The following is a 19964-nucleotide window of genomic DNA, read 5'->3' on the forward strand; positions in this document are numbered from 1 at the left end:
CACAGACTTCTAGGATTTGGGAGCAAATCTATGCCCTCTTCTGCAGATAACTATTTGCCTTTTGAGGAACAGTTTCTGGCTTGTGCCTGACCCTTGGCAGAAAGTAAACACCACACCACAGGACACTGGGTGACCATGTGGCCTGAGATTCCCACCAGGAACTCGGTGTTGTCTGACCTACCTAGCCACAAGACTGGACATGCACCACAGCAATCTATCATCAGATGAAAATGACCCATAAGAGACCAAGCATATCCAGGTACAAGGACAGACATACAGACCAGATTAGAATAGACGGCCCAGAAATAAAACCTGGACATATGGTCAAATGATTTTTGAGAACAACGCCAAGACCATTCAATGGGGAAAGGACAGTCTTTTCAACAAATGGTACTGGGGAAACTGGATATCCACATGCAAAAGAATGAAGTTGGGGCTTCCCTGGTGGCGCAGTGGTTGAGAGTCCACCTGCCGATGCAGGGGACACGGGTTCATGCCCTGGTCCAGGAGGATCCCACATGCCGCGGAGCGGCTGGGCCCGTGAGCCATGGCTGCTGAGCCTGCGCATCCGGAGCCTGTGCTCTGCAACAGGAGAGGCCACAACAGTGAGAGGCCTGCGTACCACAAAAAAAAAAAAAAAAAAAAGAAGAAGAAGGATGAAGTTGAACCTTACCTACACCAGATAAAAAATTAACTCAAAATGGGTGGAAGACCTAAACATAAGAGCTAAAATTCTGAAATTCTCAGAAGAAAATAGGAGTAAATCTTCATAATCTTGGATTTCATAAGATATGACACCAAAAGCAGAAGCAACCATAGACTGGATAAATGGCGCTTCATTAAAATTAAAACTTTTGTGCATCAAGGTACATTATCAAGAAAGTGAAAAAACTACCCACAGAATGGAAGACAACATCTGCAAATCATTTATCAGACAAGGGTCAACTATCCAGAATGTTTAAGGAACTCTTACAACTCAACAACAAAAAGACAGCTCAATTTTAAAATGGGCAAAGGACTTGAGTAAATATTTCTCCAAAGATGACGCAGAAGAGGGCATCAAGCACATGAAGATGCTCAACACCATTAGCCACTAGGGAAATGCAAATCAAAACCACATTAAGATTCCACTTCATGCAGGCTGTGCCATGGGAAGATCTATATTTTTTTTAAAAAAGGAAAATAAATGTTGAAAAATAAGTGAAAATGTGGAGAAATTGGAATACTCATACATTTCTGGTGGGAATGTAAAATGGTAAGTCACTGTGGAAAACAGTTTAGTGATTTCTCAATAAATTAAATATAGAATTATCACATGACTCAGCAATTCCACTCCAGGGTATATATTCCAAAGACTGGAAAAGAGATGTTCAAACAAAGACTTGTACACAAATGTTCATAGCAGCACTACTCCCAATAGCAAAAATGTGAAAACACAAATGTCCATCAACAGATGAATGGGGACTTCCCTGGTGGTCCAGTGGCTAAGACTCCGTGCTCCCAATGCAGGGGGCCTGGGTTCAATCCCTGGTCAGGAAACTAGATCCCACATGCTGCAACTAAGAGTCCACATGTCACAACTAAAAAAAGATCCCGAAGAGAATAGAAAGCCCAGAGATAAACCCATGCACGTATGATCACCTCATCTTTGACAAAGGAGGCAAGAATATACAATGGAGGAAAAACAGCCTCTTCAGTAAGTGGTGCTGGGAAAAATTGATAGATACATGTAAAAGAATGAAATTAGAACACACCCTAACACCAAACACAAAAATAAACTCAAAATGGATTAAAGACCTAAATGTAAGGCCGGACACTATAAAACTCTTAGAGGAAAATATAGGCAGAACCCTCTATGACATAAATCACAGCAAGATCCTTTTTGACCCACCTCCCAGAGAAAGGGAAATGAAAACAAAAATAAACAAATGGGACCTAATGAAACTTCAAAGCTTTTGCACAGCAAAGGAAACCATAAACAAGACAAGAGGACAGCCCTCAGAATGGGAGAAAATATTTGCAAACGAAGCAACTGATAAGGATTAATCTCCAAAATATACAAGCAGCCCATGCAGCTCAATACCACAAAAACAAACAACCCAATTCAAAAATGGGCAGAAGACCTAAATAGACATTTCTCCAAAGAAGACATACAGATGGCCAACAAATGCATGAAAAAATGCTCAACATCATTAATCATTAGAGAAATGCAAATCAAAACCACAATGAGGTATCACCTCACACTAGTCAGAATGGCCATCATCAAAATATCTACAAACAATAAATGCTGGAGAGAGTGTGGAGAAAAGGGAACCCTCCTACCCTGTTGGTGGGAATGTAAATTCATAGAGCCACTGTAGAGAACAGTATGGAGGTTCCTTGAAAAACTATAATAGAACTACCATATGACCCCTGAGAAAACCATAATTCAAAAAGACACATGCACCCCAATGTTCATTGCAGCACTATTTACAATAGCCAGGTCATGGAAGCAACCTAAATGCCCACTGACAGATGAATGGATAAAGAAGATGTGGTGGCAGATGAATAATCCCCAGTATATCTGCCACCAGCTTTTATGGCCCCAGCATGAGCCACAGCCAACCCCACCTCCCCAGGAGACCCTCCAAGACCATCAGTCTTTTCAAGCTAATTGCTGAATCCGAAGCTGTGTAGAGAGGACCTGTGTTTTGTACTTCTAACATCCTTTGATGGACCAGCTTCCAGCTTTAAGTCAAATAGCTTTAGAGTTTAGCCCTAAGAGTGATTAAGAATCCGCCTGCCAATGCAGGGGACATGGGTTTGAGCCCTGCTCTGGGAAGATCCCACATGCCGTGGAGCAGCTAAGCCCGTGTGCCACAACTATTGATCCTGCACTCTGGAGCCCGTGAGCCACAACTGCTGAAGCCCACGCACCTAGAGCCCATGCTCCGCAACAAGAGAGGCCACCACAGTGAGAGGCCTGCGCACTGCAGCAAGGAGTGGCCCCCGCTTGCCACAACTAGAGAAAACCTGCATGCAGCAACGAAGACCCAATGCAGGCAAAAATAAGTAAATAAATAAATAAATTTATATTAAAAAAAAGAAGATGTGGAACATATATATAATGGAATATTACTCAGCCATAAAAAGGAAGAAATTGGGTCATCTGTAGAGACGTGGATGGATCTAGAGACTGTCATACAGAGTGAAGTAAGTCAGAAAGAGAAAAACAAATATCGTATATTAACGCATATATGTGGAAACTGGAAAAATGGTACAGATGAACCGGTTTGCAGGGCAGAAATAGAGACACAGATATAGAGAACAAACGTATGGACACCAAGGGGGGAAAGCGGTGGGGAGCGGTGGTGGTATGATGAATTGGGCGATTGGGATTGACATATATACACTAATATGTATAAAATGGATAACTAATAAGAACCTACTGTATAAAAAATAAATAAAATAAAATTCAAAAAATAAATAAAAGGAAAGTGGATCAAAAAAAAATCTAGAAACAATAAATGCTGCAGAGGGTGTGGAGAAAAGGGAACCCTCCTGCACTGTTGGTGGGAATGTAAATTGATACAGCCACTACGGAGAACAGTATGGAGGTTCCTTGTAAAACTAAAAATAGAGCTACCGTATGACCCAGCAATCCCACTACTGGGCATATACACTGAGAAAACCATAATTCAAAAAGATATATGCACCACAATGTACACTGCAGCTCTATTTACAATAGCCAGGACATCGAAACAACCTAAATGTCCATCAACAGATGAATGGATAAAGAAGATGTGGCATATATATACAATGGAATATTACTCAACCATAAAAAGGAACGAAACTGAGTTATTTGTAGTGAGCTGGATGGACCCAGAATCTGTCATACAGAGTGAAATAAGTCAGAAAGAGAAAAACAAATACCGTATGCTAACACATACATATGGAATTTTAAAAAAAGCAGCACTGATGAACCTAGTGGCGGGGCAGGAATAAAGACACAGACGTAGAGAATGGATTTGAGGGCATGGGGGGGAAGGGGAAGCTGGGATTAAGTGAGACAGTAGCACTGACATATATACACTACCAAATGTAAAATGGATGGCTAGTGGGAAGCTGCTGCATAGCACAAGGAGATCAACTTGATGCTCTGTGACAACCTAGAGGGATGGGATAGGGAGAGTGGGAGGGAGCCTCAAGAGGAAGGGGGTATGGGGATATATGTATACATATAGCTGATTCACTTTGTTATACAGCAGAAACTAACACAACCTTGTAAAGCATTTATACTCCAATAAAGATGTGAAAAAAAAAATCCCACATGCTGCAACTGAAGATGCTGCACACTGCAACTAAGACGTGATGTGGCCAAAACCAAAGCAAAACAACAAATGAATAGATAAACAAAATGTGGTATATCCATACAATGGAATATTTTCAGCCATAAAAAGGGATGAAGTTCTGCCACACTGCAATGTGGATGAACCTTGAAAACATGCTAAGTAAAATTTGCCATATGTAAAAGGACAAATGTTGTATGATGCCACTTATATGAGGAATCTAGAGTAGTCAAATTCCTAGAGACAGAATGTAATATAGAGGTTACCAGGCACGGGTGGAAAAGGGGTCTGAAGAGTTACTGTTTAATGGGTAGAGTTTCTGTTTGGGAAGATGAAACGTACTGGAAATGGATAGTGGTGATGACTGCACAACATTGTGAATGTACTTAATGCCACTGAATTGTAACACTTAACATTATTAAAACGGTAAAAATTTTGTTTATCATAATAAAAAAAATCCTAAAAAGCACAAACAACTAAGTTGGTAATGTGGCACCATTCCCCAGGGAGGATCAGCCAGGCACCTTGTAGCGGATGATTTCTTTGGATCTCTTCCTTCGTGGAGGGGGCAGAGATTCACCCTCAATGGAATAGACGCATTCTGAATATGGAGCTGTCTTCCCTGTCTGCACTACTTCTGTTAGCACCAACATCCATATACTCACAAAATTTCACAGAATGCCTTATCCTCTGTCCTGGGTCCTGGTATGCCCCACAGCATTGCATCTAATCAAGGAACTCATTTTACAGCCAAGAAAGTACAGCAACGGGTTCATACCCACATACCCCTCACGGAGAGTCGACTGGTGTTAACTGAAAAGTGGAATGGCTTATTGAAGACTCAGTTACAGCATTAGTTGAGAGATAATATCCCGAAAGGAAGAGGTTCTGTCTTATAAGATGCAATATATACTTTGAATCAAAACCATTATGCAGTGCTATTCCCTAAAGCCAGAATACATGGTCCCAGGAATCAAGGGGTGGAAGTAGGACTGGTTCCTCTCACCATTATATCTAATAACCTACTTGCAGAATTTTTATTTCCCCTCCTGCCAACTTTGGGCTCTGCTGATTTGGGAGGAATGCTTACATTGGTTCCAATGAATTAGAAGATGAGACTACCCCCCTGGTCATTTTGGGCTCCCTATACCACTGAACCAACAAGGTAAAAAAGGAGTTCCTCTATGGACTAGAGTAATTGATCCTGAGTACTAAGGAGAAACTGGGTTGCTGCTACACAATGGGAACAAGAAGGACTGTGTCTGGAACCCAGAAGATTCTAAGGTACCTTTTGATACTTCCATACCCAATAATATAGGTCAAGGGAAAAACACAACATACAAACAACAAAAGCAAAACGCCCAAGGACTCAGACTCTTTGGCAATGAAGGTTTGAGTCACTCCATCAGATAAAGAACCCCAGCAGCTAAGGACAAGGGAAATATGGAATGACTAGTAAAATGAAGCCATAGATACCAACTACAGCCTCAGGACCAATTACAGAAACGAAGACCATACATTTTCTCTTTGCTTGTTACAAGCATGGCTTTATTTGTATATGCTAACAATTTTCTTCTCTCTCCTTCCCATTATTTTTTTTTAATTTTTATTTTATATTGGAGTATAGTTGATTTACACGTTTTGTCAGTTTCAGGTGTACAGCAAAGTGATTCAGTTATACATATATCTTTTTCAGATTCCTTTCCCATTTAGGTTATTACAGAATAATTGAGTAGAGTTCTCTGTGCTATACAGTAGGTCCTTGATGATTATCTGTTTTATATATAGTAGTGTGTATACGTTGCTGCAAATGGCATTATTTCATTCTTTATTTATGGCTGAGTAATATTCTATTGTATATGTGTACCATATCTTCTTTATCCATTCATCTGTCTATGGACATTAAGGTTGCTGCCAGGTCCTGGCTATTGTAAATAGTGCTGCAGTGAACATTTGGGGTGCACGTATCTTTTGAATTATGGTTTTCTCTGGATATATGCCCAGGAGTGGGATTGCAGAATCATATGATAGCTCTATTTTTAGTTTTTTAAGGAACCTCCATTATTATTTTATAGACAGGTTGTTGGAAGTTAAATTTTACAGTTTAGCCTGTAGGTAATAGAATATTCAGTGAGACTATGACCAAATATGAGGTATATCATAGACAGCAACAGTTATAACTATTGGGAATGTGAGTTTCCTCATTTGGGGAAAAGGATAAGAACTTGTAAGACATATAGCTATGCCTTTTTTTTTTTTTTTTTTTTTTTTCAGTACGCGGGTCTCTCACTGTTGTGGCCTCTCCCGTTGCAGAGCACAGGCTCCGGACGCGCAGGCTCAGCGGCCATGGCTCATGGGCCCAGCCGCTCCGCAGCATGTGGGATCTTCCCGGACCGGGGCACAAACCCGTGTCCCCTGCATCGGCAGGCGAACTCTTAACCACTGCGCCACCACAGCCCTAGCTATGTCTTTTGTCTTTTCTTTTTCTTTTTTCGGCCACGCTGCACGGCTTGTGGGATCTTAGTTCCCTGACCAGGAACTGAACCTGGGTCCACGGCAGTGAAAGCATGGAGTCCTAACTACTGGATGGCCAGGGAATTTCCTGGATAGCTATGTCTTATTAGGTAAAAATAGAATTGTTTTCAGAAATTTGAGTGTTTATAGAAGGGTACATATGGAAGCTGAGTAGCCAAAGGAATGGAATGCAACATTTATCAATTTACTGCCTCTCAAATCCTCTCCAAATCCATCCTTTTCTTCTCTGAGAAAATGGAGTAAGTCCTTTAAATATTTTTCCTTTACCAGATGGCACAATTTTAAGCTTCATCTGTAGATGGCACTGTTTTTTTGGGGGGAGGGTATAGTTGATTTACAATGTTGTGTTAGTTTCTGGTATACAGCAAAGTGATCCAGATTATATCTATATAGATACATATAATGAAATTGTTTTTCATATTCTTCTTCATTATGGTTTATTACAGGATATTGAATACAGTTCTCTCTGCTATACAGTAGGACCTGTTGTTTATCTATTTTACACACAGTAGTTTTTATATCTGCTAATCCCAAACTCCTAATTTATCCCTGCCCTCACCCTTTCCCCTTTGGTAATCATAAGTTCGTTTTCTCTGTGAGTCTGTTTGGCAAATAAGTTCATTTGTATCATACTTTAGATTACACATATAAAGGAGATCACCTGACATTTGTCTTTCTCTGTCTGACTTACTTCACTTAGTGTGACAGTATGATATAATCTCTAGGTCCATGCATGTTGCTGCAAATGGCATTATTTCATTCTTTTTTACGGCTGAGCAATATTCTACTATGTATATGGACCCCATCTTCTTTATCTATTCATCTGTCCATGGACATTTAGGTTGCTTTCATGTCTTGGCTACTGTAAATAGTGCTGCTATGAACACTGGGGTGCATGTGAGATGGTTATTAATTGGTTTTCTGTTATCATAAGTTAACCATAAACTTTGAGACTTAAAACAGTATATACGTTTGTCATCTCACAGTTTCTGTGGGTCAAGAGTCCAGAAAGTTTAACCAGATCCTCTGTTCAGGATCTCACAAGGTTGCAACCAAGGTGTTGGCTGGGCTGTGTTCTCATTTGGAAACCTGACTGGGGAAGAATGTTTCCAAGCTCATTCAAATTGTTGACAGAATTCACTTCCTTACAGCTGTATACTTGAAGGCCCCAGCTTCTTACTGGCTGTTTGTTGGATGCTGCCCTCAGGTCCTAGAGGCCACCTGCATTTCCTTGCCATGTGGCCCTCTCCATATGCAGTTCACAACATACCTGTTTGCTTTTTCTTTTTTTGTAAACAATTTTTTTAAACTTATTTATTTTTGGCTGTGTTGGGTCTTCATTGCTGCACGTGGGCTTTTTCTAGTTGTGGCGAGCGGGGGCTACTCTTCATTGTGGTGCGCAGGCTTCTCATTGCAGTGGCTTCTCTTGTTGCAGAGTACAGGCTCTAGGCATGCAGGCTTCAGTAGTTGTGGCTTGCAGGCTCTAGAGTGCAGGCTCAGCAGTTGTGGCACACGGGCTTAGTGGCTCCGCGGCATGTGGGATCTTCCCAGACCAGGGCTCGAACTTGTGTCCCCTGTATTGGCAGGCAGATTCTTAACCACTGCACCTCCAGGGAAGTCCCTACCTGTTTGCTTTTTCAAGGCCAGCTGGAAAGTCTCTCTCTCCAGCCTGCTAAGATAAAGTCTTACATAATGAAATGTAATCCTGGGAGTAATATCCCATCACCTTTGCCATATTCTATTGATTAAAAGCAAGTTATAGATCTCATCCACACTCAGGGAGAGAGGATTATACAAGGGCATGGATCACTGGGGGTCACCTTAGGGTGTATCCACCACATACTAGAAAGACATTGCAAAAGGCAGGAGCTTTTCTTCCTGGTTCTGGAATGCTCACATGGCAGGTTCCTACAGTACACGTGGCTCTGCAGGCAGCTGGCTCCTACAGCTGAGAGGCTTCTCTAGTGCTGGACTCTGTAGGGAAAATGGCTGCTTCTCCAGGGCCAGCTCCTGCAGTACACAGCGGTCAGCAGCACACACAGGCCAGCAACCTTCCCTGGCACAGACATGCCCTCAAATGAGGAACTGGGTCCTTGGGTTTTCCCCATCCCCTGGGGATGAGAAAGGATTCTCCTTATGTCTGATATTCCAGTAGAGTTTTCTTTGCTTCTTACTAGCCCAAAGCCTTCATTTCTCCAATTCCCTGTTATAATAATTTTTATATTAAAACTTCTTTGTTGAAATTACTGTGTGATTTCTGTCTATTGATTAGACTCTGACTGATTCATGGACCATGTTCAGTTAGGATTTGCTAGCCACTGACATTCCAGTGAGCGGGGCCTGTCTAGGAACTTTACATCTACAAATGAAAGGTTCGTCACTCACCTCTTTAATTTCTTTTAGGAGTTCAAGAGCACAGCTGAAGTCTGGAGGAGTAGCTAATAATTGCTCTTCCAGATGATCCCAAAAGGCATTGTGCATTGTCTCCTTGACCCTGCCTTCCAGACTGTAAGAAGGTTAAATGAACAAATTACTTTCTCTACTCAAAAACTGCCAAAAGGTCATTATCTCCTAAGCCCCAAACAGTGTTTGATATGATAAAAGACCATTATACAGACAGGGAAAGGCCAGGAACTATGTTTGGACGGTAGCAGAGCTAAATAAGCTGGGGTTAAACTTGGATGTCAGGGCACCAGCACAACCTCTCAGAAGGGCTCCTTGTGGTTCCAGCACAGCCCACCTCTGCAGTAGGAAGAACCCTGAATAGAGATCGGGCTGAACTTTAGCACTGATTTTGCATTTAGCTTAGAAAAGATGTGACTTAGTTTCCCTTTATGTACACATATAGCAATGAACTAAATGATCTTTCACTTTCTTATAGACCTAAAATCTAGGAAAGGATTTTCATTCTTTGATAACACCTGAATAACTATAGATACTTCCAAATCAGCAGGTCTAAAATTGAATTCACTATCTTCCCCTTCCAAACCTGTTCCTCCTGTATTCCCAATTTCAATGGCACTACCATGTAGCCAGTCATGGAAGCCAGAAATATCCGTCTTTTTCCCCCCACTCAAAAAAAAAAAGGGACTTCCCTGGTGGCACAATAGGTAAGAATCTGCCTGCCAATGCAGCGGACATAGGTTCGATCCCTAGTCCAGGAAGATCCCACATGCCGCAGAGCAACTAAGCCCACGCGCCACAACTACTGAGCCTGTGCTCTAAAGCCTGTGAGCTACAACTACTGAGCCCGCATACTGCAACTACTGAAGCCCACATGCCTAGAGCCCATGCTCCACAAGAGAAGCCACCGCACTGAGAAGCCCACGCACCGCAACAAAGAGCAGCCCCCAATAGCCAACTAGAGAAAGCCAACGCACAGCAACGAAGACCCAATGCAGCCAAAAATAAATAAATAAATAATTTTTAAAAACAAACAAACAAAAACCAGAAGCAAAGGTAATTCAATTAGAAAGGATAGTCTTTTCAACAAATGGTACTGGAACAACTGGACATCCACATGCAAAAAAATGAATCTAGATACAGATCTTACACCTTCCACAAATAGATCATAGACCTAAATGTAAAACATAAAACTCTAAAACTTCTAGAAGATAACAGGAGAAATCTAGGTGACCTTGGGTTTGGCAACGACCTTTTAGATACAACACCAAAAGAAAGATCCATGAAAGAAAAAATTGGTAAGTTGGGCTTCATTAAAATTAAGAACTGCTCTGTGAGAGACAAGAGAATGAAAAGGCAAGCTCCAATCTTCGCAAAGCACATATCTGATAAAGAACTAGTATCCAAAATATACAAAGAACTCTTAAAATTCAACAATAAAACAACCCAATTTTAAAACAGGGAAAGGTCTGAACTGACACCTCACCAAAGTATTGATATATATACAGATGGCATATAAGCATATGAAAAGATGCTCAACCTCACATCTCATTAGGGAATTGTAAATTAAAGTAACAATGAGATACCACTACACACCTATTAGAATAGCCAAAATCCAAAACACTGAGAATACCAAATGCTGACAAGGACGGGGAGCAACAGGAACTCTCATTCATTGCTGGTGGGAATGCAAAGTGTTAAGACCTGTCACTCTGGAAGATGGTTCCACAGTTTCTAACAAAATTAAACATACTCTTTCCATACAATCCAACAATAGTGCTCCCTGGTATTTACTCAAATGAGTTGAAAGCTTATGTCCACACAAAAACCTGCACATGGACATTTATAGCAGCTTTATTCATAAATGCCAAAACTTGGAAGCAACCAAGAGGTCAATACTAAAAAGAAATGCACTATCCAGCCCTCAAAAGACATGGAGGAACCTTAAATGCATATTGCTAATTGAAAGAATCCAATCTGAAAAGGCTACATACTATATGATTCCAACTATAAGAAATTCAGAAAAACCTATGGAGACTGTAAAAAGATCAGTGGTTGCCAAGGGTTTCAGAGTGAGGGAGGGAAGAACCAATAGGTCGAACACAGGGGATTTTTAGGGCAGTGAAATTACTCTGTGTGATACAGAAATGGTGAATACATGTCATTATACATTTTTCAAAACCCACAGAATATACAACACGAAAAGTGAACACCTGTGTAAACTTGAGTTAATAATAATGAATTAATACTGGATCATCAATTGTAACAAATATACCACATTAATATAAAATACAAATAATAGAGGAAACTGTGTGCAGGAGAAAAGGGGGAATGTAAGAACTCTATTTTCCATCATTTTTCTATAAAACTAAACTATGCTAAAAAATTGTCTATTAATATTTTAAAAGGAATTAATTTTCCTCTGACCTTTATTTAAATGATTTCTCTGACCTATAGAGTTAGACTAATAAGAAGAAAAAGAATCATTTGAAAATTCTGAGGCTGTACCTAGTCATTGCCAAATAGTGATTGGTTTTCTGGCATTAAACATCCCCCCTTAGTAATGCATGCTCCTTGTAAAACAAACAAAAGCAATACAAAGATGAATAAAACAAATATCAGAATTCCTCTCCCAACATACCAATCTCAATCAGCAGAGGTAACCAACTATAATCTAATAGTCTGTTGTGTACTGTAATTGTTCTTAAAGCTTTTCCCCTCACCCTATTTGTCCAATCCATCTTCCAAGTTCCATAAATTTTGCTTTTTAAATGTCTCTGGAATCCATCCCCTCCTACCATCATCTCTTACCTGGACTACTACATTAGGCCATTAACTGGTCCCTCTGTCTTCAGTCTTGTCCCTTTTTAATCTGTTCCCCACCAATTCATTCTAAAATCAATGATTTTTCTAAGATGCAACTCCAATCATGAGGTCATGCTCAAAGTCCTTTGGGGCTTCCCATCACCAGCAGTATAAACGGCTCACATGACCCTTCCTGATATTGCTCTACCTCCCTTTCAAATTTATCTCCTCCTACCTCATAATACCCTGTGCTCAATCACATCAAGATACTTGTTCAGTTCACACCATTGTGCCTCCAACATGATTCCTCTGCCAGGAGCATTCCTTCCCACCCAGACCACCTCTAAGACTCAAGTCATCATAGGCTAAATCTTCCTCCATAGGCAAATCTTCTCTGATCTTTAGGCAGCTGAGAACTTTCATTGAACTCTATTCACACAGCTCTGAGTGAACTTATCAGTCACTTTCTGTTATTCATCTGTCTCTCTTACAAAAGCTTCTTGACAGCAAAGACAGTGTCTTATTTATTTATAGCTGTAGCTACCTCTATCCCCAGAACTCAACATTTTTCCTGCCACATAATAAGAACTCAGCAAATGCCTGATGAATGAATGCCCAAACATGGGATTTCCCTTAGGAACCTACAATTGTAATTAACTTCATCCTATGAGCCCAAAGTAAAGCCAACTGCCAATAAGGAGTGACCTCAAACTCGATTTCAACCTTTTTCCTGATATAAATTTTGTATTACCTTACTTGAAAACCCAGCTCTGAATAGTACTGTTTCCCCTGCTTCATTTCTCCCTCTCTCATTTCCTCTACTCTTTTTTCCTCCTCTCCTGCCAGCAACAGAAACATCTAAGCAGTGAGAGAGATGCTAGAGGATCTGGGTTTTGGTGAAAACCTGTTCCCAGAGAAGCTGTGCTTGACATGGACATCTGCTGGCAAGAACAGATCAGATCAGGAAGACCAGGGCAGCAACTTGTGGCAGAGAACAGCACTTTAGTAACAGAGTTCCTGAAGCTGACAAATGACAAAAACATTCAAGGAAATTGACTTATCACAAGCTGCCATCACATATCTGTCTGTTGGTGGGAAATCAGAACTGTTTTAAAATGTAAAATCTGACAATGAATTTACCCACTTAACTGCCAATAAACCAGCAAGTCATACTTACGGAATGGTTCTTATTTATTGCAATGTCAATATAACTAAGAAGAATGAAAAATAAGGCTTGATGGGGGTGGGGGAGCATTCCTCATCAACAGGGTTCTGATCTTCATTCACAAATTAAGCTGATATATGAAGTGGGGAATGGGGGTGCGGGTGAGGAGTTGAGGGGGCAGTTGAAAACACCACAATGAGAAAATTGATCTTTTTATCTGTGCCTGTTTAAATCTGTGATCACATAGAGAGTAACTGATAAGACAGGAGCCATGTGGTAGGCAACCAATACCAATAAAATGACCCCAAAGATCTAGATCTCTGGTATTCACACCCTGGTGTAATCCTGTACCCTGGAGTGTGGCCTGGATTTATGGGTTCCTTTCTAGCAAACAGAATGTAGCAGAGGCCACGACGTCACTCCTGAGGTTAGGTAACAAAAAGACCGTGGCTTCTGTCTTGGGCACCATCTCTCACTCACTTACTCTCTCGCTTCCTCACCCTGGGTGAGGAAGCCACGTCCGTAATCCCTGACCCACAGAAACTGGGAGATAATGAACACTGTTTTAGCTGATGAGTTTTGGGGTAATTTGTCATGCAGCAATAGGTAGCTACTACACGCTAATTCCTCCCCATCTGTCAGAGAAGATCTGAAATCCACCCTAACTATTTTATTATTAAGTGGGGGTCCCAAAGTGAACATCCCCAAAATTGCTTGGGTTTATTCACTGGTTAAATAACATTTGCTTCTTGACCCTCTGATACTAATAATTATAATTTATTACTCTTCTGCTTCAGTTGCTGAGAGCTCTAACGGCTTAGATTCAAGCACTGATTGTGTTATTAAATAAAAATGCTTTGAGTCTGGTCAGAATCCATTAGTGCTAAATGCCTATACCAGGATGAATAAAATGGGAAAATTAGAAGAGCCTGTACCTGCTTGGAGGCAAAACCTTCTCTTCCATGTGGAAATCATGATTCATCCCAATCTCCTTGCTCAGCTTGGAAACATCATTAACTGTATCTATCAGACCTGTGACAGAAAGAACATATGAGGTACACCTGAAACTAATGTTCTATGTCACTTATACCTCAACTGAAAAAAAAGAACTTATGGGGGACACCAGTGAACTCAAAGAAGTCTGAATTTCTATTTTATTCAGAGATTCACTCCACTGAGTAGGCTCCAAATTGAGATTCATCACAGTGACTTTATACACACTCATTCGACCATTCCAGTCAGTTATGTTTTCTGAACTCTAGGCCCCATGACAGAGCCTCTCAGTAGCCCAGCATGGGGGTAAGGGAGGACAAAGAAGCTGTCTTATAAAAAAACAGAGTGAAACTGATTAAAAGCCTTTCTCTTAAGAAATAAAATAATGAAGTGGCAAAGAAATAATTTGTGATTTGCAAAACTAATGTTTATCTAAGGATATTACGATTCCACTCTCCTCTTCCTGCCTCTGATGGAAGTTAAATTCTCCACACAGAGGGTACTGTATGGCGTCAATCTCACTTGGTCTTCTAAAGTGGTTTCCAGAATTTAGGATTTCACAGACTAGTAAATATCCAAAAAGATTTTGAGCAACTGACGACAGCTTGCCAACTTTTTGTTCTGTCAGGTATGGATAGTATGAAATAAGCAAATAAAAAATCCACTGTAGGTACTTCCCTGGTGGAGCAGTGGTTAAGACTCTGTGCTCCCAATGCAGGGGGCCCTGGTTCAATCCCTCGTCAGGGAACTAGATCCCACATGTATGTCACAACTAGAAGTGTGCATGCCACAACTGAGGAGCTGGTGAGCTGCAACTAAGGAGCCCGCAAGCCGCAACTAAGACCTGGTGCAACCAAGAAAAAAAAAAATCCACTCTTCCACCACCAAAACCATTTCATAAAAGAAAAAGGATAGTTTAAACTCCCAAAAAGCGGAAAGGGAATACAGTCAGAAAAAAGACTAGTCCTGAAAACTGAATCAATTTAGCTTTAGGAAAAACTCATTACAATATCTTTATTTCATTTCACACAGTATGCTAAGAATTTTGTCACAAACCAGCTCTGGCATTTGGGAACCACTATTCTAAGTTCTTAGTACAGACCTACCTGATAGCATTCTTACATAATTGGCGTACATGGTAGTTATTATTACTTGGTATAAAAGAGCTGCACACAATAAATCATATTTTCTCACTCTCTTTCAATGAAGCTTCAAAATCTGTTCACAAAAAAGTATTTGGCTCCAAGATGTGGAGGGGATATAAATGAACTAAGATTGGCCATGAGTTGATAATTGTTGAAGTTGGGTGATGAGTAAATGGGGGTTCATTATTCCAATCTCTCTACTTTTGTATATGTTTAAGTTTTCCATAAGCAAAAAGGTTTAAAAATGTAAAAAGGAAAAATTGCAGAAAAGAGGTTTCATAGGAGAATGCCTTTGTTCTTAGAAGAGACATGAAATATTTAGAGGTAAAGTCATGACTATAACTTCAAGAAAGAAAAAATACATACGTAAAATACAATAAGAGAAAAAAACAGTGTGGCAAATGTTAATGTGGGCATTCGTTGTTTTTTTTTACTTTTCAACAGATTTTAAATATATCGAAATAAAAAGTTAAGGGTAAAAGGTGATTGTAAAATTTACCAAAAAGCCACCAGCAGAGTTTCCGTTTAGGTAAATGTAAAGGTGAACTGAACCTTAGGTGGACGGGAAGTTCCCTTTATTTTTACAGTCTCTCTGAAGTCTTCAGTTTTGGCCAAAATGGCAAAACACAGTCAAATATGCAAACAGACGTACTGCTAATTCAGTAATGCAAAATCAGAACAAAGAGAAAATCTTCAAAGGGAGATTGAGCTGCTTGTAGCAGCTTATTGAAGGACTGAGGAAAATACACAGAAACACTTCCCAATTACAACAAACCAAAGCTCATAGCCTGCTTTGACAAGATTGTTCTGTCGCTCAAAAGTACCATAGCACTATGCAACTCCTACAGCTGTAAAATTCAGGAACAGGGAGGGTTCAAAGAGAAATTAGAGGTAAAAAGTAACTAAAATAGATTTTTAAAACCCAGATCCCAAGGACAAAGACATTGTCAAGATAATTTGGTAACTTAACCAAGTCAACCTGATATATAAAATTTCGAAATTATTAAAAAAGAGGAGTTTGGTTATTCAGGTTAGGGAGTTGTATGGCCTAAATCAGGATTCCAAAGCACCCCATTTGCTGCTTTTCCTTAACCAGCAGCGACCCCGTGTGGCTACAAGAGAAAGAAACGCGATTGAATTTAAAGAATTTAACGCAGGTTGTTGCACGTGGACAGGCCTTCAGATTGATGACTGCTGAAATTGCCTGGTGATTATTACAAGGGAAATGCTGGATGAGTCCCAGTGAGATCAGACGTAAAGTGTGGAAGATACTTTGTGCCCCAATAAGAACTATAAAAGAACATCTCTTATAGTATGAGCTAAAGAGTATGAGGCCAGAGCAGCATTACTAATGCAGTCAACGAAGCACCGAGAGAACACAATGCCCATCTGGGACCATTTCCGTTCTTTAAAATCTACCCCAGGTGTCTGCCATTTTCCACCTACAAATTCAAAATAAAAGAATACAAAGCTGGCTCTGGACTGACTCAACCTCACATCTTGTCAGATTCAAGAAATCGCTCTTGGGTCACATCTTTCTCCAGGACTACAAACTCTGAAGATCTTCTGGTCAACAGAGGGCCTGGGGCCTGAAAGTAGAGATTGGGGGCGGGGGGGGGGGGATGAGGAAAAAGGGGGATAGAGAAGTGCGGCGCCGCGGGCTCCTTCCCACCTGACCCACACTAAGCACCCCGAGGGCCGGGGCCGGCGGGGCTGGACCTACTGAAAGGGTGGTTCTTGGGGCTGCTCATGTCTTGCCGGGTCGGTCCTGAGGTTTCGGGCTTACAGGGCCCGCTCTCTGCATCGCCAGGGTCCTTCAGGGGCACGTTTTCCTCCACGTTCGTCATTTTGCTGATGGAATCTGGGTGGGGGAGAAATGGGGCGCTGTGGGCGGCGAGGAAGGGGGCTCTCCAACTACCGAAGGGGTCTGGGGCCCGGCCAATCGCGCCCGACCTGGACAAACTAAGAGGAGGGTGGACCGCTTCACCGTCTCTCGGGGACCGACATGGGCAGAGGAGACTGGAGGAACGGGGCTGGGGAATCACAGAGAAGTGAGTGCTGGCTCCGCAACCAGGAAACTGAGGCCAGAGGGGCGGCCTGCTCGCCCGAAACGCCCGCCCCAGGCCCACCCGGGCTCCAGCAGCAGGGGGAGCCCACGGCGCTCAAATTCCAAGCCCCCCACCTCCTCCACGGCGACCAACCACCACTGCGGAATCGGGCGGGCTCCGGCGCACCTCTAGACTGGGGCCGTACCACCGCGGCTGGGCAGCGAGGGGCGACGGCCGTGCGGGGCCGACCCGCGCGCACCCCCGCCGCCGTGCCATGGTGGGAGAGTCCGGGATTTGAACGTAAACCGCCGCCCGTCTCCGGGGCAACGGGGAGGGGCACGTGCCGGCCGCCGCCGGCTTCTCTGGTGGAAGCGGCCGTCTAGTGCCTCGGTCCTCGAGGGCTCGAAGCCTCCACAGGCCTTTGGTTAACTGGTCCCCGGGTCCCTTCCCTGCTTGACATCTCCCACCCCCCACGAAAAAGATCACCTGAAACTACTTAGGAAGGGAAGGAGCACCATGTTTTGTTTCTCTTCAGCCTGTTCATAAAACTTGAGAACCACACCCAGGCGGGTTGTTTCCTTAGCACATCCTGGGCCCATTGTGAGAGGTGGGCCCTTCTCCCATTCTCCAGGTGTGGAAGCTGAGAAACCGTGCCAGGTGCTTGTCGGAGCAGGCGCGGGGACTGGGAGGCAGTGTAGGCTCCTCCCACTGAATTCCTGGCCACGGGCTCATCTGTGGCTTGGGGGCTGATCCCGCCGCTCCAGGCCGCAGGTCACCAGCCTTTCTTGGTTCCTGGTCAGCTCTGTTGCCCCTGGAGTGATGTGAGGACCTGGAGTGACCCCTCCTCTCCAATCCCTGCACTTTGGGGGAAAAAATGAAAAGGAAGTTTCCGTTCCACATTCTCCCATCCTTCTTTATTACTTTGACTTGATTTCTTACCACAAAAGCTTACTTTAAAAATAAATAAATAAAAGATGAAAGTATTGCCTGTAAGAAACCAAGTTCTCATTATAACCCTTGCCTTGTTAGTGTGGAATGTGGATCTTTCTTGCACAACTCCTATAGTTTGAAGGGGAAAATTATGAAGAGATCCAAGAACATTTCTGCTTAAGAAAATCCACTTCACTCTGAGGCCCAGGCAGATAGGAGGGGAATGGCCTAGCAAATTTACTGTTTAGCCAGAGTATCTCAAATCAATACACACTAAACTTGCCCCTTCCTCCCCATCACCCTTTCCTAGTGTTTCCCTCAGGGATGTCAACTGTGAAGCAGGCTGGCCTACACCCCAAAGCCAGAAGTGGGAGGAAGTTGTCTGACTGCAGCAAAGAGTTAAATGAAAATATGATTCTTCATTATTACAGGGATATATTTAGATTGGGTTGTTATTTCTCTATTAAAAAAAAATTTTTTTTTCCAGAATTCTGTTTGGGCATTTTTATTTCTGGGAGAAAGTCTCCAGAATGACACCAGTTTGTTTTCCCACAATAATGGCATTGCCATAAAACTTGCCCTGCTGATGCCTGAAATTATGAGAGTAGTTCATTCATATACATTACACAGCCCCTTTAAGCGTCCTCTTCTTACCCAAATTCTCTGGAAGGGGCAGTAGGAAGAAATAGCAGTGTGGGAGCATGTGGAAGAGGGGAGGAGACAGGCCAGAAGAGGAGGAAAGGATGGGGGTAGGAGAGACAGAACTGGACTTTTCTCAGGGTCAGCGTGGGGACAGCATTTCATGATCTTATCTTTAATAGTTTTCAGAACCAACTAGGCAAAAGTTAGAGGTTGAGGAGAATAGAAAGATGACGTGCGAGATAAACTCTCCTTCCCTTTGGGGTCTTAGTTAATAATAACTGATTTTTGTTTAATGATCTACAAAATGCTTTTACATTGCAAATGTAATGTATACGCTCTGCATGCAATCCTACCTGTTCAGTAGGCAAGGCAGGTGTTATATTGGACCATTTAATAGATGAGCAAGCTGGGGATCAGAGAGATTCCAGGGAGTTTCCAAAAGTCACACGGCAAGCAGGGTCTTGACTCTTGATCATATACTTTTTATTAATTCACACCACCTCCCTAACTCTGGCTGAGAAGCTATATAAAAAAGAAAATATAACTAACATATAATGGTATGGTAAGTCCCAGAATGGAGTACAAATAAGAATTGCTACTGGAGGTCAGAGAAAGGGTGAGAGACCTTCCAGATGTTTGGATCAGTTCAAACCCAGCCGTGAGCCAGAATCCTAAGCAAGACTGTGTAACCGATTTGGTCTTTAGAAATGGGTCTCTGGTTCAGCCTGGCTGCCCCCCCCAACCTCAGGACCCCTCTTTAAACTCTCCTAATGGGTGAAAATGGATTTTCCACATATGTCCATTCTTTGGCAGGAGTGGCCCTCCTGAGTAACTCAACACCTTTACCCTATTTAAGTGCACATATTTCAAAAGACCCATAAGGCAAGTATTTCTCAAACAACCCAAGGGCAGAGGTAAAGGCCACGTTTCCGCTCACATCACAGTGTGCCCAAAGCTGTCCACCCCAGGG

The 19964-nt window shown here is 42.1% G+C and overlaps 1 protein-coding gene across 3 annotated transcripts in view; it reads right to left on the minus strand.

The window, feature by feature from the left end:
• The window catches only part of TCP11 (t-complex 11), a 71150-nt gene that overhangs the window by 12536 nt on the left and 38650 nt on the right, over nt 1-19964 (minus strand). Inside the window, exons 3-7 of one of the 3 annotated variants that reach the window (XM_070046795.1) lie at nt 19348-19516; nt 17985-18282; nt 17098-17235; nt 14172-14268; nt 9249-9369 (exon numbers count right to left, since the gene is read on the minus strand). In XM_070046795.1, the coding sequence (XP_069902896.1) occupies nt 9249-9369; nt 14172-14268; nt 17098-17235; nt 17985-18021 (393 nt within the window). In that variant the 5' untranslated portion in view covers nt 18022-18282; nt 19348-19516. Of the gene's footprint in view, nt 1-8133; nt 8260-9248; nt 9370-14171; nt 14269-17097; nt 17236-17908; nt 18283-19347; nt 19517-19964 lie in introns of those variants that run through there. The other 2 variants (XM_070046796.1, XM_060307627.2) reach the window with 2 other exon arrangements.

The sequence above is a fragment of the Globicephala melas genome, chromosome 11 (assembly GCF_963455315.2).
Source record: "Globicephala melas chromosome 11, mGloMel1.2, whole genome shotgun sequence".
NCBI lineage: Eukaryota > Metazoa > Chordata > Mammalia > Artiodactyla > Delphinidae > Globicephala > Globicephala melas.